Genomic DNA, 16,819 nt, shown 5'->3' with positions numbered 1-16,819 from the left:
TGGATTCTGTACCTTTTGTGCCATTTCAGCTGTGTTTGTGGTTTTATTTTTTAAAAATCTTACATTGTTTTTAATGCAGGCTTTAATGTTTTAAATACCACAATTCAGTTATATTCAGTGGGAACTTTGTTAAGGGCATTTAAGTCTTTATATTCCTGGAATAAAAGTCATGATTAGATTTTTCTTTGCATTTGATACTTTTCCCAAGATTTTGAAACGTAGAAAGCCTTTTCCTAAATTTATTTGACTTCCATTTTTACTCTGTAAAGCCTTTATCGTTTAAATCTCTGCATTGCTCAATAAGTGGTACATATTAAAAGACATAAGAATCATATAATATTGGACTTTTGCCTGAAGTAGATAATCTGTTTTATCTTTTGGGATAGAGCAATATGAAGTTGAACTTTTTAGTCACACTTGGGTTTTAAGTCCTAATTCACCTACTTGTGTGAATTAACTTTTTTTTTTTCTTGTTTTGAGACGGAGTCTCACTCTTGTTGCCCAGGCTAGAGTGCAGTGACACAATCTCTGCTCACTGCAACCTCTGCCGCCCAGTTTGAAGTAGTTCTCCTGCCTCAGCCTCCCGAGTAGCTAGGATTACAGTGCCTGCCACCGCGCCTGGCTAAATTTTGTAGTTTTTAGTAGAGATGGGGTTTTGCCATCTTGGCCAGCCTGGTCTTGAACTCCTGACCTCATGATTCACCCACCTCAGCCTCCCAAAGTGCTGGGATTACAGGCGTGAGCCATGCTGCCCAGCCTGTGGATTAACTTTTATGAGACTCTGTACCATCTATTACAATAGGAAAAGTAGCTATGTTCGCAGTAGGGTTATTGTGAACCTTAAATGAGATAAGCTACAGTTCTGGTATATGGCCTTGTGTATACCTTTTGAGGACCTTATACATAATTCCAAGGACCTAATGTATTTGAGGCAAAAGGGAAAATTTAAACAAACACCCATTTTGGCAAATGTCTTGAATATTAGGTGAACAAAGATGAATATAATATTACATAATACAGTTCCTGCCTTAGAGAACTTGTTATCTTATTACTGAGGTTGGTATGCTTAGTGCTATAGAAGGGGTAATATCTTTCTGGAGTAAAGGGATTGGTTGAGCTAGGTCGTAAGATGAAGGTAGGAGGCCAATATGTTGGCAAAGAGGGAATGGGCTTTTAGCCAGAAGTGACAGCTGCATATGTAAAGGTCTGAAGGCAGTAGAGAACATGTCCCATTTCTGAGAAGTCTAGGTGTGTATGCACAATAAGCCAATCGATGTCTAAGGAGAGGAATGTCTTTTATAATTATGGAAGAGATGGCCATTGAGATAGGTAGTGGCTAAATGATACCATGTGAAGACAGAATGGGTATGATAACACAAATTGAAGAAATAAGTTACTTGGCAGATTATAAGTTATATATAGGGGCACATGAATAGTCACATTGAGTTGGCTGCTACTTATTCTTGAATTCACACCTGAACAAAACAGATTAGACATCAACTCTTAGAAATCATTAGGAAATTTTGTATATCTAATTAGAATTTTTGTGGGAAAGCAAATAAGGGAGCAGCTTTTCCAGGATTGTACGTGTAAGATAAGGTGATAAAAGTATTTTGGGGATGGAGTTTATAATGGCTTTGAATATCAAATGTAAGAGTTTAAAATTTATTTGGTGTAAACATTAGAGGTCCGTTGTGGCATTTTGAACAGGAAACCTGAGTAATGGTCATTATCTAGGTGATTTGTTTGACCATGCAGGATAGAATTGGAGAGGAATATGCCTAAAGCAGCAGGATCACCTATTGCTGTGGTTTGAGACTGAGGTGATTAAGACTTAAATTAAGGGGAGGTGGTAATGGGAATGAAAGAGCATTATGGGAGGGATTTATAGAGAATTGACGATCTGAGAGAGAATTGAACCAAAGATTTGGAAGACAGGCAGGGGTGTTGAGAATGTTGATATGATACAGTAGTCTCCCACACCCCCATATCTGCAGTTTCACTTTTCACATTTTTAGGACTGTCGTACTGTTGAAAGAGAGAGGAGCTAAATTATGAGAACACATGGACACATAGAGGGGAACAACACACACTGGGGCCTTTTGGTGGAGGCTGGAAGGAGGGAGAGGATCAGGAAAAATAACTCACAGGCACTAGGCTTAATACCTGAGTGCTGAAATAATCTGTATAACAAACCTCATGACACAAGTTTACCTGCGTAATAAACCTGTGCTTGTACTGCTGAACTTAAAATAAAAGTTAAAAAAAGAGAGACCATATTCACATAACTTTTTTTTTTTTTTTAAGGGACAGGGTCTTGCTGTGTTGCTCAGGCTGGACGTTAACTCCTGGGCTCAAGTGATCCTCTCGCCCCAGCTTCCCTGGTAGCAGGGACTACAGGAACTCGCCATTGTGCCCCCTCACCCCCACATAACTTTTATTGTAGTATATTATTATATTTTATTATTAATCTCTTCTGTGCCTAATTTATAAATTAAACTTTATCATAGGTATGTAAATACAGAAAAATACATGGCATATATAGAATTTGGTACTGTCTGCAGTTTCAGGCATCTAGTGGGGATCTTGGAATGTATCCCCCTCAGATAAGGGGGCACCACTGTGTTTGGATGGGTGCCTAGGAAATTTTTGGTAATATCAAGAGCTCTGACATTAGCAGAAAGAGTAGTTATGGGGGAAAATTAAAACCACCATTTATTATTTATTAGATGTGAGCTTAGTTATAAAGGTAGATTTTTAGAGCATATCAATATAGCTTTATAAAAATAGTTACTTTAAAAAATTATGGTCTGTGATTGGACAGGCAGTGCAGTCTTGTATCAGTGGCATAAGCTGTTGAGCTAGATAGGTCTATATTGCTCCTCACCTTTAAAAAAAAATTTTTTTTTTTAATTTTTTGAGACAGGGTTTTTGTCCTGTCACCCAGGCTGGAGTGCAGTTGTGCAGTCATAGCTAACAGCGGCTTTGAACTCCTGGGCTCAGTTGATCCTCCCACCTCAGCTGCCTAAGTAGCTGGTATTACAGGTGCACACCACCATGCCTGGCTTATTTTTTTTTCCCCTGTAGAAATGGGGTCTTGCTCTGTTGCCAGGTTGCCAACTCACCTTTAATAAGTATCACTGTTGTGAGACTGGAATGTCACTAATATCTTTGGGTTTTTCTTTGTCTACAAAGTAGAGATAGTAATACCTGCTTACAGGGCTGTTGTGTGAACTAAGTACTTAATATATATGCATGCTGGCCTATTTTAAACTCTTAACAAATGTTAATTTTCCATTTTATTTTCTTACTTAGAAGATGCCAGCCTTGCTTGTGACCGTTGTCATGCATTAAGTTGAAAATTAAAGAATATTGCATAAAGTTTTCTTGTTTTACTTTTTAACAATTAACTAAAACCATAACCAGGATTGTTTGCTAAGTAAAATATGTGTATAATCAGGCAGTTTGTAATTAGAGGAACTCTGAAGTTGTAATTATTGAATGTGTAGGTGTAGTTAACAGCCTTCATTTCTGGTAAGTGACTTTACTTAGAGGATGTATGTTTATGTGCACAAGAGAGAGTGTTTCCTGGATGGGAACTGTGGTCTCCAGATCTTTATAATAACATCACCTTTAATCTTTAACTCATGAGTGTTGTGCTATACAGACTGTTTTCTTGAGGCAGTTTCTTGTAAGAAGTAAATGAAGCTTCCTTATGAGCCTGTTAAGACTCCATAGACTGTCAATAATATGGAAAAATTTGATATTTAATCAGGAATATGAACATGTGTTTCAGGTAGAGAATGCCAAAGATAATGAAGATAATATTCTACAAAGAGAAATTCCTGCCAGACAATCCCGAAGAAGATTTCGGAAAATCAACTATAAAGGAGAGCGCCAAACCATTACTGATGATGTGGAGGTTAACAGCTATCTTTCTGTAAGTATATTTAGGAACAGTTCATGAATCTTCCTTAATTTTCATATATAGTATCTTTAATTTACATGTGTCTTTGGTAATATCAACACGCTGGGCTGTGTATGTAAAAGTTTGGGGCAGGTAAATATATAATCTTTTTAAATGCGTCTGTTTGGTTGAATTGGTTAGGAATGCTCTTACCAGTGGGAGTTCTGTTTTTGCTTTTTTGTTGTTGTTTAAATAGTGAAAAAAGTTATTAGGCCGGGTACAGTGGGTCATGCCTGTAATATCAGCACTTTGGGAGGCCTAGGCGGGCGGATCACAAGGTCAGGAGTTCAAGACCAGCCTGGCCAATATGGTGAAACCCCCATCTCTACTAAAAATACACAAATTAGCCGGGTGTGGTAGTGCATGCCTGTAGTCACAGCTAATTGGGAGGCCGAGGCAGGAGAATTGCTTGAACCCGGGAGGCAGAGGTTGTAGTGAGCCAATATCACGCCACTGCACTCCAGCCTGGGCGACAAGAGCAAAACTACGTTGAAAAAAAAAAAAAAACAAAACTAAGCTGTGTCTTCAAAAGTCTTTAATTTTGTACTTGTGAGTAGCTTGTTTTTAGACTGAAAAGTAGTTAAATCAAGAAATAAGGGTAATCTAAAAAAATCGTGTATTTTAGAGGGGAGAGGTTTCATAGTTACCAAAGTACTCACGATTTCTAGAATATTAAAACAATTAGTACAGAACATTTCCTCTTGTTTGCATTTGTTAAAAATAATAATAAAAAGGATGGCTGAATATAGTGAAATTCCCAAGGATGTGTTTAGTTCTTTCGGGTGTCATAAACAGATATTTATTCATTTCATGTTAGGTGTTAGGAATAAGAAAGATTATTTCGAGAGTTGTTTGTACTGGAATAAGTGTTAGAATTAAGGCAGCTCTGATATTTGTCGCATTTGCCTAATTGCATTGATTCAATACAAGAATATGAAATAGTCCTAAAATTTATCATATCCAGAGCCACACAAGATTTCCTGTTCTTACTATTTAACAATTTCTTTCTCTTTGTATAGTAAATTTCCCATCACCAATTGAGGTGACATATTTTGCTTTACTATATAAGTAATATGTGGCTGGGCGTGGTGGCTCACGCTTGTAATCCCAGCACTTTGGGTGGCCGAGGCGGGCGGATCACGAGGTCGGGAGATCGAGACCACGGTGAAACCCCGTCTCTACTAAAAATACAAAAAAAAAAAAAAAAAATTAGCCGGGCATGGTGGCGGGCACCTGTAGTCCCAGCTACTTGGAGAGGCTGAGGCAGGACAATGGCGTGAACCCAGGAGGCAGAGCTTACAGTGAGCCGAGATCACGCCACTGCACTCCAGCCTGGGCGACAGAGCGAGACTCCGTCTCAAAAAAAAAAAAAAAAAAAAAAAAAATAATAATAATAATATGTCTTTTTTTGAAAAATTAGAAACAAATTGTTCCCATTACACAGTTATATAACTATTTGATGACATTTTGCATATTCTTGGATAAAGCTTTTCAATATACAGATAAATCTGTAAGGTTTTTGCTAACTATTAAAAACTTAAATATAAATTTTTGTAACTTTTAAAAACAAATATATAAACTAAACATCTTTGAATGTTATTAAATGTTTTTTCCATTATTCCTAATGACTGCGCATTACTCCATTATAATAATATGCTATAATTTATTCAGTTCTTGATATTTGATAAGTTACATTGTTTCCAGTTCTTCATTATTTATTTATTTATTTGAGATGGAGTCTCGCTCTGTTTCCCAGGCTGGAGTGCAGTGGCGGGATCTTGGCTCACTACAACCTCTGCCTCCTGGGTTCAAGCGCTTCTCCTGCGTCAGCCTCCCTAGTAGCTGGGACTACAGGTGCCCACCACCATGCCCAGCTAATTGTTTGTATTTTTAGTAGAGACGGGTTTTCACCATGTTAGCCAGGATGGTCTCGATCTCCTGCCTTGTGATCTGCCCGCCTCAGCCTCCCAAAGTGCTGGGATTACAGGCATGAGCCACAGCGCCCGGCCTTTTCCTTATTTTTTAAAAATTAAGGTGCCAAGTACAACGTATGCCCACATTTTCATTCCTATAGAAAAAATGTCAAGAGGTAGAATTAATAAATGAAAGAATCTTTAATTGTAATATTTAGTTTTCCTTGTATGAGCTAGAGTGTGTTTTGATTGCTTGCTCATTCTAGTCTCAACTTTAGTATCTTCTTTTCCCAGATTTTTTTGGTGTCCTGCCATGAATCCTAGACAGATTTCATATTTTCTCTCTTAGCTGTGGATCATGCTCATGACTCATTTGCTTTTAGCCCTCCTCTGTACTGAGAGTTGTTGTCTTCTAGAGATACTGATTTCCTGGGATCAGAAAGAGCAATAGGCATACTCCTTAGGGATTCTTTTTGTTTGATAACGCTTAGTGGCATTTTTGCATGCATACCTAGTGTTAGATGGTGATCCTAAGTACTGTCAAGCGTTTGACAAATCATGAAAAGGAGAAATTGATTCCTGTTAGACAAAACTGATTTATTAACTGTGAGACCGGGTTAGAGAAGCTTTTTGGTCATGTTATGTACGTGTGCTGTTTCTTGAATTAATGGAATTATTTTTTTCCTAAAAAGGATATATTTCAGTTAACTTAGAAAATATGGTATTGAAGGTTTCATTTATCTTTAATTAATGCTACCAATTATGTAACACCTGTGCATCTGGCCAGTGTCCTACAATATTGGCAGTTGGTCTAGGTAAGGATGCTGTGTAGCAAAAATCTTAATCATGTTTATGAGAGCAGCAAGTAGAGAATTGGTTTAATGGCCTTTATAGGGTTCTCTATGTCTTTTGTTCTGTTGTCAGCAATTCAGAGAGAAAAAGATCAGGAGGAATCATTTCTTCTTTTACACAGCAGTGTAAATTTGAGTTTGTTTTTTTTTTTCCCTTAATGTGTAAACCATCATCTACTTTTTCTTTCTAGAGTGCTGAAGGGTAAAATAAAGTTGTTACTGTTGTTTATCATAATTATTCTTTAATACCCAACTTGTACAAGGGTTTGTATTAAAGATTTTGCCTCCATTTTAGTTATTTTCTAACTAAATTCTTAGAATGACTGAAAAAGATGATTTATTCATATGAAATATTTTTATAGTTTTGTTGTACATTGCTTTGTATAAACATGAACCGTAATCTTAATGTGACTTTTTTAATGTGGAATGAGCACTTCTGTAATGGTAGTAACATTTTAGAAGCTCTGTTGAGTATTGCTCTGAGTTTGCAACAATTTTTTTGATACAATTTCTTATCACTTTATTGAGATATTGTTAAAGTTAATGCACTACTCATATTTAAAGTGCACAGTTTAGGCCAGTCGTGGTGGCTCATGCCTGAAATCCCAGCACTTTGGGGGCTGAGGCAAGTGGATCACTTGAGGTCAGGAGTTCAAGACCATCCTGGCTAACATGGTGAAACCCCGTCTCTACTGAAAATTCAAAAATTAGCCAGACATGATGGCGCTTGCCTGTAATCCCAGCTACTCGGGAGGCTGAGGCAGGAGAATCACTTGAACCCAGAAGGTGGAGGTCATGCCACTGCACTCCAGTCTGGGCTACACAGTGAGACTCCATCTCAAAAAAAAAAAAAAAAAAATTTTTTAATGAAATTTTGATTTTGATCAGTTTTGACATATGTATAATAAACCTTTGAAACCATCACCATATTCAAGATTATGATTACTTCCGTCACCCTAAAGTTTTGTCGTCTCCCTTTGTAATTCATCTTTTCTAAATCCCCATCCTCAAGCAATGATTTATCTGCTTTCTGTCACTGTGGATTAGTTTCAGTTTCTAGAATTTTATGTAAATGGTATCATATATTGTGGATTTTTTGGAGGGTGAGCTTCTTTCACTCATTATAATGATTTTGAGACCTTTCCCTGTCGTGTGCATTAATTGTATTTTTTCCCCTCTCTTGTGGGTATTATTTCATTATATGAATGTACCACCATTTGTTTCTCTGTTTGCCTGTTTATGAATATTTGGATTGTTCCAGTTTTGGGGAATTGCAAATAAAGCTACTGTAAACATTTATGTACAAATCTTTGTTGATACATATTCTTCCATTTCTCTTAGGTTAATATGCAGGAGTGGGTGACTGGTCATATGGCAAATGTATGCTTAACTTTGTAAGAAACTACCAAAATTGTTATTTAGTGTGGCTGTTGCATTTTACATAATTTGTGTTCTTTGAAAATGACAGTTTCCACATCCTCACCAACACTTGATATTGTCAGATTTTATTATTATTATTTGTAAAATTTTTAATAGTTATGTAGTGGTATCTCATTTTGATTTTAATTTACGTATCCCTGATGACTTACAGTGTTGAGCCTCTTTTCATATACTTATTAGTCACTTGTATATTCATATTCTTTTGTAAAATATTCAAATATTTTTAGAGTTTGCAACAAATTTAATTGTCTTCATATAGTCTCAGAAATTTCAGAGCTTTGATCTTTGAGGCAGATGACTTTGGTATTTAGATAGCAGAAAGGTGATCAAGAGCAATATTTAGTGAGCAGGATGAGTAATCAAGCCAAGTATAAAAAGTCCAGTATTTAGATGAGCCATCTATCTTGAATTCTTGCTTCACTAACTGAATGATGAGGACAGTTCATCTAAATCTTTGGTGCTTCACCTCTAAAAATGAGGGTATTGTAATACCAGGTTTCCCTTTCTTAGGGGGTGGTTGTTGAAATTTTTAGAACGTGTGTGTATTCACAGTCTAATCACTCAATAATATCTATAGATTCTTCCTTTCACATGTTTCAGAATTTGTGCTTTTCACTTAATTTGCCCATGTCATATCTTTAGTGTTCACTTTTTTCTTCATAGGACTGTTTTAATCACGTCTCTTAAATTCTCCCAGCCACCTTTCACTGTAAAAGCACTATTGTTTCATTTTAAGAGATTTTGAAAAATTAGAAAACCTGAAAAGTATTGTTTAATTTCTTTATCAGAAGATACCTACTTAATCAGTTTGTTTATTTGATTTAAAATTTTTTATCTTCTCTCTGAACTTGTTTCCCTATCGCTAGCCCTGCTTTCTACATCCTCCCCTATACCCTTGCCACTAACTAGTCCATTTATTTTGCTTCTGTCAGTTCTAAGTGAAGCTCTAACAATGTCACTTGTTTTAAACTCTTAAATCTGTTCATGGCCTACCATCAGTTACAGAAAAATTCCAGTAATCTAGCATATAAGGACCTTCATAGTTTAGACCAGTCTTGTTTAGTTGAATTTTCTGTTATGATGGAAATATTTTATGTCTGTGCCATCGAAATTGATAGCAGCTAGCTAGCCATAGCATTGAGCTATTGAGCACAATTTACAAGTAAATAACCACATGTCCCTAGTTGGACAGCATAGATCTGGACTTTGTTCACTTCTCCAACTTTATCTTTTACCTGTTTTCTATGTATTTCCTATTTTTTTGGCCATACTGAACAAATTTGCTGACCATTGAAGAAACCATGTGTTTATGTACATCTCTTGTATATACGATTCCTTTTACTTAAAATGTACTTTTATTCTTTGTCCTCTTAACAAAAGTCTTAAGACTTAATTTCACATCATGTCATGGAGGACTCTGATTTTTTTCTTGGGAAGGATTAAGCAGATATCTGCACTCCCATAATATCTTGTTTGTGTGCCTGTAAGCGCTCATTATGCTGACTTTAATTACAATTATACTGTATTGCGGTGTAATTGTTTATTTAAATATCTCTCTCATCAGAATGGATGCTCCTAGAAAATGTCAACCACCATAATTGTAACCTTAGAGTATATTGCCTGCCAAAGAAAATAAGAGTGCCTGTTCTGTCAGCTTACTTAGTGTCCTGTGTAACTTTGGGCAAGTTGTATGACCTTTGTATATCTGTCTTGATAGATAACTTACAGATTTATAAAAGTATTAAGTGAGATAATATATAAAAAGGGCTCTGCCTAGTGTCTGGTGCTCTGAAAAATAGTAATGTTAGTAGCATCCTATTGCTGTTGTTGTTATTGTAAATCTTCAAAAAACCTTTGTTCCTATTGCTTACAAAATGCTATTAGTATTTATTCCATACCTGGATGTAAAAAGTGCTTACCAAAATATGTAAATATATTAAAATAAGTATAAACAAGTAAGCTAAAGAATCAGAACAAAGGGAGAATAAAGGTAAGAAAAGTTAAATCAAGTTAGCTTGAAGTTAGAACAATCAGACAATTAAAATTTATCCTCAGAATCACTCACTTTGAACAAGTAATTTCTTTGTCCAATCTTAAAAGATAAAAGTAGTTACAAAATGTATATGCAAGACACTGGATGAGTCGCTTTACTGTATAGAATGAGTAGCTAGAAGCCAATCAATTGAGATGGAGAATGTCTGCCAAGAAATGATGAATCTGATTTTGGAATTAATCGCTTGTAGGCCTGTCTGACAGTAGTTAGCAAGACCATTTGTTTAGCCCAAAACAATCTCCAGGACATATTAAGAAAATACTGTTATCTTACCCTTTTAAGTTTCTGGGGATTTTGTGTATATTTCATAATGAATACAAAATATTTTGCCAGTAACGCATATATTAATTTTTAAATACATTATGTATGTTAGAAATGTAACTCATTCTTTTCCCCAGTGCTATGTGTGATTTTTAAAAGTTTTGAGGCCAAATGCAATGGCTCATGCCTAATTCTAGCACTTTGAGAGGCCAAGATGGAAGAATCACCTGAAGCCAGGAGTTTGAAACCAAGCTGTGCGACAAAGCAAGACCCTGTCTCTACAAAAAAAGAAAAAATAAATAAAAAGAAAAATAAAGAATCTTGAGAGTATATGATATATAAATCCTTTTCTTATTTAGCTCCAGTTTACCTTTTCAGCTTTCTGGCCCCATTGTGTTTGGAGGTCTCTACCTTTGGTCCTGTTCTCTTTCCCTGGAAGGCTCTTATTGGCTTCTTTACTTAATATAGTTCTACCCTTTGATGAGTCACTTTGAATCTTGCCACTTGCTCCTTTTATCCAGAGTGGGCTTCTATCATGTTCTTCTGACAAAGTCATGTTCAGCTCCTAAGAGTCCATTCATCCATGACCTCTTTAGAGAAGCCTTTCCTGACATTTCCTGTTCATAGAGTGCACTTCTTTTCATTGGTCTCATAGGATAGTACTTGCATGAAGTGTGCCCCTATTATTCTGCAGTATTCTGAGATAACAAAAAATGGAATTAACAGTTTATTTAAGAATGTTTTAAATGCTTGTATTTTTTGTATAATGTTCGTTGTTTCATTTTAAATAGCATATAACGGTAAACATTTTGACATGTAGTGAATTGAATTTTTTTGAGACGGAGTCTCGCACTGTCGCCTGGGCTGGAGTGCAATGGTGCGGTCTTGGCCTCCCAAAGTGCTGGAATTACAGCCATGAGCCACCACGCCCAGCCTGTGAATTGAATTTTTAATATTGGTACATATGTAGAGTTAAATGGTAAAATTAAACCAGGACCAGTAAACATGAAGCATCTTGGTTTCACCAAGGTCAAGCACCAAGTGTGTTTTTATTTAACTTTATTCTCTAGAATATCAGATCTCATTTGTGCTCATTTTTATAGAAATGTGATTGAGCCAAATATGAATCTGGACATTCTTCAAAGGTTTAAAAAACTTTGTTGGTGTTTGCATACTTTAGTTAATAAATTATAGTCCTTCTCCTTGAGTTCTCCTTCCTTTTGCTACTGTATATTTTTGTTGTTGTTGCTTTTGAGACAGGGTCTCACTCTGTTGCCCAAGCTGTGAAGTGCAGTTATGTGATCACAGTTCACCATAAGCTGAAACTCCTGGGCTCTAACGACCTGCCTTAGCCTCCTGAGTAGCTAGGACTACAGGCATGTGCCACCACACTCGACTAAGTATTTTTAGTTTTTGTAGAGACAGTGTCTTGCCATGTTTCCCAGGCTGGTCTCAACTCCTGGACTCACTCAGTCTAATCACTGCAGCCTCCCAAAACACTGGGATCATAGACATGAGCTTCTGCACCCAGCAAGCTGCTGTATTTTTAAATAACAGTGTGCCTGTATGAGTGTTGGTTATATGTTTTTTGTCTTATTAACTAGATCTCAAGTTCCTTAGTAGATTACATCATAATTTTTTTTATTTCTTGTTCTCTATGTTGCTTAGGGTGCTTTTTATATTCTCAGGGACAAAATAAGGTGCTAGTCTTCCTCTCTTTCTTCAGCATAGCGTCTGCACAGACATGGAGCCAGCCAGCCCTTCGTAAAAGAACATCTGGAAAGAAGGATTTCTGTGGCAGCATTATGGATTGGGGTTTTTAATTTGAAGGGTTTCTCTTTGCTGAGACATCTTGATGTATTTTCTTTCCATCTAGTCTTTTGTTCTGGGATTGTGTAGTGGGTGGTAGGATGATACGACACGCTAGAATCTACTTTTCATTTTAGGCTCACACATTACTAATGTAGCAGACAGTTCTTTCTCATTGCTACTCCTGTGATTATATCACGTTCTCCATTCTCTTTCAGTGCTCCATATTTTGGTTAGATTCAGAGCATATTAGAGAGTTAATGTACATTTGTCAATGCAGCTCAGTAAGAGGTGATTATTAGGACACCATATCACTTACCACCTTTGTGGTGATGTATTGAAAAATGGCTGGATGCTTTTACTTGATCATGGGTGTGACCTGTTAAGGTATTATTGCAATTGTGTTTTGCTTTTATGGAGTGTATGTGTTTATGTTTGCATGTGTGTGTGTCTTATTCATCAAGCCATTCCTGTAGTAAGAAATAGGTCTATGCCCCCATCTCCTCATGAGAAACTAGAGGGCTTTGGTACAAACATGTGATTGCTGAGGGTCTCTTCATGGAGCACCAGTAAACAAAAAGTTTAAACATTTATTCAAGTCAAACTAAAGGAGGCGTAAGTGCTATTATTGCATCAATCATCAGGAGAATTTAGAATTTGAACTGTTTAATTCAAAGTCACTGTTTGATGAAGAAACTTGTTAACATTGTGAAGTTTATTTTGTATTTGTGGGCTTGATAAATCCTGATTGTTTTTAATATGGTATTTCATAAGTACTTTCAGATTGAAATAATGAATGAATAAACAGACTTTTGTTACTTCTAAACTCAGAAAGTTTGCAAATGGGATCTTTGATAATCTTATTTTTGTATAAGACAGTGAATGCTGATCACACTACTACTGAGAAATTTGGAGCCCCACCTCTAAGAATCTTCAGCTTTTCAATATTGCTTCTCTTCTCTCTCTATTTACAGCCTAGAATACTCTGAACAAGTGTATATTCTTTGTGGTTATTTCTACGTTAAAAACAAAAGAGGACTTTCTGTTTTTGTTCACGAGTATCTAATATCCTTTAGGAGAATTCTCCTCATTTATTTTCTAGGAAATAATATGGAATTCTTGATAAGTTTTTCTACCTAGTTAGAAGGTATTGAGTCCACAAATAGACAAAAAGCATAGAAGTGATACAACTAAAACTAGGACAAATGCCAAGTTAGAGCAGATTTTTTTTAAATTTTGTGAAGAAATGCTTATTGTAGAAATGTAAAATATATAGAAGAGTATGAAGAAGGAAATGAACTTGCCATCATCCTCAAAACTGGAGATAGCTACTGTCACTTATAATTTTTTTAATGTACTGTGGTCCCTCAGTATCCATGGGGGCTTGGTTTCAGGACCCCCTGCAGATACTAAAATCTGAGGATGTTCGAGTCCCTTTTATAAAATGGTGTAGTATTTTTGTGTAATCTATGCACATCCTTCCATATACAGTCATGTGTTGCGTAATGACAGACCACATAAATGACATCAGATTTTGCTGCCTGTTGTTACTGTATGTTTTCTGTGTTTAGATACGCAAATAATTACCATTGTGTTACAGTTGCCTGCAGTATTCAGTAGAGTAACATGCTGAGCAGGTTCATAGCCTGGGAACCATAGGTTATACCACGTAGCCTAGGTATATAGTAGGCTATACCATCTAGGTTTGTGTAGCTACACTCTGTGATGTTTGCCCAACGATGAAATTGCCTAATGACACATTTCTCAGAATGTACCCCAGTTGTTAAGCAATGCATGGCTGTATTTTGAATCATTTCTAGAATACTTATAATACCTAATACAGTGTAAATGCAGTGTAAATAGTTGCTATACTGAAATTTGTAATTTTTTTTATTGTTGTAGTCGTTTTTTGTTTTTGGTTTTTTGGGTTTTATTTGAGACAGGGTCTCGCTAGAATGCAGTGGAACGATCACAGCTTATTGCAGCTTTGACCTCCCAACTCAAGGGATCCTCTCATCTCAGCCTCCGGAGTAGCTGGGATTACAGGCATGTGCCTCCACACCCAGCTAACTTTGGTTTTTTTTTGTAGAGACGGAGTTTCATCATGTTTTTCAGGTTGGTCTTGAACTCGTAGGCTCAAGCAATAGCCTGCCTCGGCCTCCCAAACTTGGGATTACAAATGTAATCACCACCACCCCCAGCCTCTACTATTATTTTTAATGGGATTTTCCCAAAATATTTTCGGTCTACAGTTTTTTGAATCTGCAGGTACAGAACCCATGGACACAGAGGGCTGACTGTATATATCTTTTGATTAATTTAAATATTTTGATTAATTTAGATGATGCTGAATGTTTAGTTATGTATCCTTGTGTTTCTCATGCAGTTAAATTTTTTCCAAAACATTATTTTCAATATTAATATAATGCTGTATGAGTGTAATGAAGTATTCTCACGTGGCTTCCAATTTTTCTCCTATTACAAATAACTTTTAGGGAAAAATCTGTACATGACTCTGATTATTTCCTTAGGATTGAGTTACAGAAATTACTGGGTTAAAGGTATGAAAATTATTTTAAGTTTCTACATAAATATTGGTAACTTCTAAATAGGCATTTTAAAATTGTCTTTATTATTCACTATGTATAAAATTCTTGAGTACTGAGAGGAGGAGAGCAGGGCATGCCCCTCTGGTTGTCTGGGGCAGTTCTTCTTCCCTTAATGGTGTGACACTAATTCAGACAGATTTGCCCAGGGAACCAGAATTAGAAAGACTTTTTATCATACTTGAAATATTTTATGGAGTAATTGCTAAAGAAGGCTCTTTTGATAATTGTTTAAGGCAACTCAGATATTAATGTATACCAGTGGTCTAAGACAATGATTATGACAGTGTTCCAGTTGGAAGGGGCATAACAACTACTCAGACATAGCAAACAAATTAATGCTGAGTGTTATTGCCTTTTAGTTTGATTTGGCATGTGTTTATTAACTGTGCTATGTTGTGTATGTGGCTTTTACAGTGCTAGAAAATGTAGTATTTAAAAGTAGAGAAGGGACATAATGGTCATCTTTATGAACAAGGGATACAAAGGAACCCAGGAATTCACAGATAGTTTTAAATGAGAGTTCATTTTTTGTCATTTATATATGTTGCTCTCTTTTTGAAGAAAATTAATATGCTGTTTTGAAACTTTAGGTTTGCATATACTTGAGTAACTATATACAAAATAATATCCTTTTGTGCAGGTATGAAGATGCTTGATACACAGTGTAGAGGGAAAGCAGAAGCCTAGTGGTGCCTTTTATTGTTCTTTCAATTTCACTGATTCTAATTATAGAAGCTTACATCACCTTGGTTGATGATGACGGTTTCTCTCTCCTTCTTGGTTTTTCTTCCTTTATTACTCCCTAAGGATGGATCATATTTCATAGTGCATGTGTGTCCAGCTGGTGGCTGTGACAGATTTTCAACAAAAATGGGGGTGATCAGTTAGTGGATATATATATGACAGTACGCTGAAGCACACTGTTTCTTACAAGAGAATAAAAGAGTGTTGGTACTCTTCCCTCCTCTCCTTCATGAAGGCTGAGGAATAGGTATGCAGTTTGAAAGCAGAAGTCCTGAGGGGCACCAGTAATTAGAGTTAACTGTCTGTTAACTGCAAAGATGCATTTCAGATGTTCATGTTAAACATGGGGGGAAAGGGGTGGAAAAGATGGTTATGATCCTTTGAAATGGCTTGTGTTACCTATGATCATTTCAGTCATTTATCCATTTATTTTCCAAAAGATTTAAAGTGTTTTCACTATGTAAATCAGTACAATTTAAGTTTATATTTCAAAAACCAAATATAACTAAAATACAGAAATGAGTGTCCTCTTTATTTTGTAAAACTACAGAATTTTTCTTTTGTTCTTTAACTTCTTTGGAGTTTGACTTCCCTAAATTGTGATTATAATATTTCATAGCAGATTGGGAATAAATTCTATTAATAAATATAGTAAGTAAATAAAATGCCTCGGTTAGGATAAATCCAGTTTTTATTATCATTAGTTTTGTTTGTTTTTCATAATGCCTAGAATGTATATCCTCATATGGCTTACCTTCATCTGTGGTAACCTTTCTCTGTCCTTCTTTTCAGTGTTGTCACATATTGACATGAAAGATATGTTTACGGTTAGTTTAGTAACTATCAGAACCTTATCTTTGGCTTTCTAAACAATATGATTTCAAATATTTCAGTTTGTATTTTTGTTTATAAATATTATACACAGTTAACATAAATTTTAATAACTACATGGCATTTACACTTTTATAAAAGTATTTCATCATGATTTGAATCTTCGCAAAGTCAACATACATTGCTCTATTTTATAGTAGTGCAAAAGACCTTTCTAAAGCTAAAGATTTCATTAATAGGGGTTAGCATCATGGCATTTCATATGCAGGGGAAACGTGTTCATAAGTGGCTGGCCTGTAGTGATTCCTACACAATAGATAGATCAGGACATTCTCCTTTGC

General features: G+C 35.9%; 1 protein-coding gene across 7 annotated transcripts in view; it reads left to right on the top strand.

Annotated features, from left to right (window-relative positions):
* Window positions 1–16,819, top strand: part of RAPGEF6 (Rap guanine nucleotide exchange factor 6) — a 218,444-nt gene that overhangs the window by 85,704 nt on the left and 115,921 nt on the right. For all 7 annotated transcript variants that reach the window (XM_055299339.2, XM_055299340.2, XM_055299343.2 and 4 more), the window contains one exon: window positions 3,797–3,940. In XM_055299339.2, the coding sequence (XP_055155314.1) occupies window positions 3,797–3,940 (144 nt within the window). The remainder of the gene's footprint in view (window positions 1–3,796; window positions 3,941–16,819) is intronic.

The sequence above is a fragment of the Symphalangus syndactylus genome, chromosome 11, assembly GCF_028878055.3.
Source record: "Symphalangus syndactylus isolate Jambi chromosome 11, NHGRI_mSymSyn1-v2.1_pri, whole genome shotgun sequence".
NCBI classification, from domain to species: domain Eukaryota; kingdom Metazoa; phylum Chordata; class Mammalia; order Primates; family Hylobatidae; genus Symphalangus; species Symphalangus syndactylus.
This window is presented reverse-complemented; position numbering and strand designations above follow the sequence as displayed.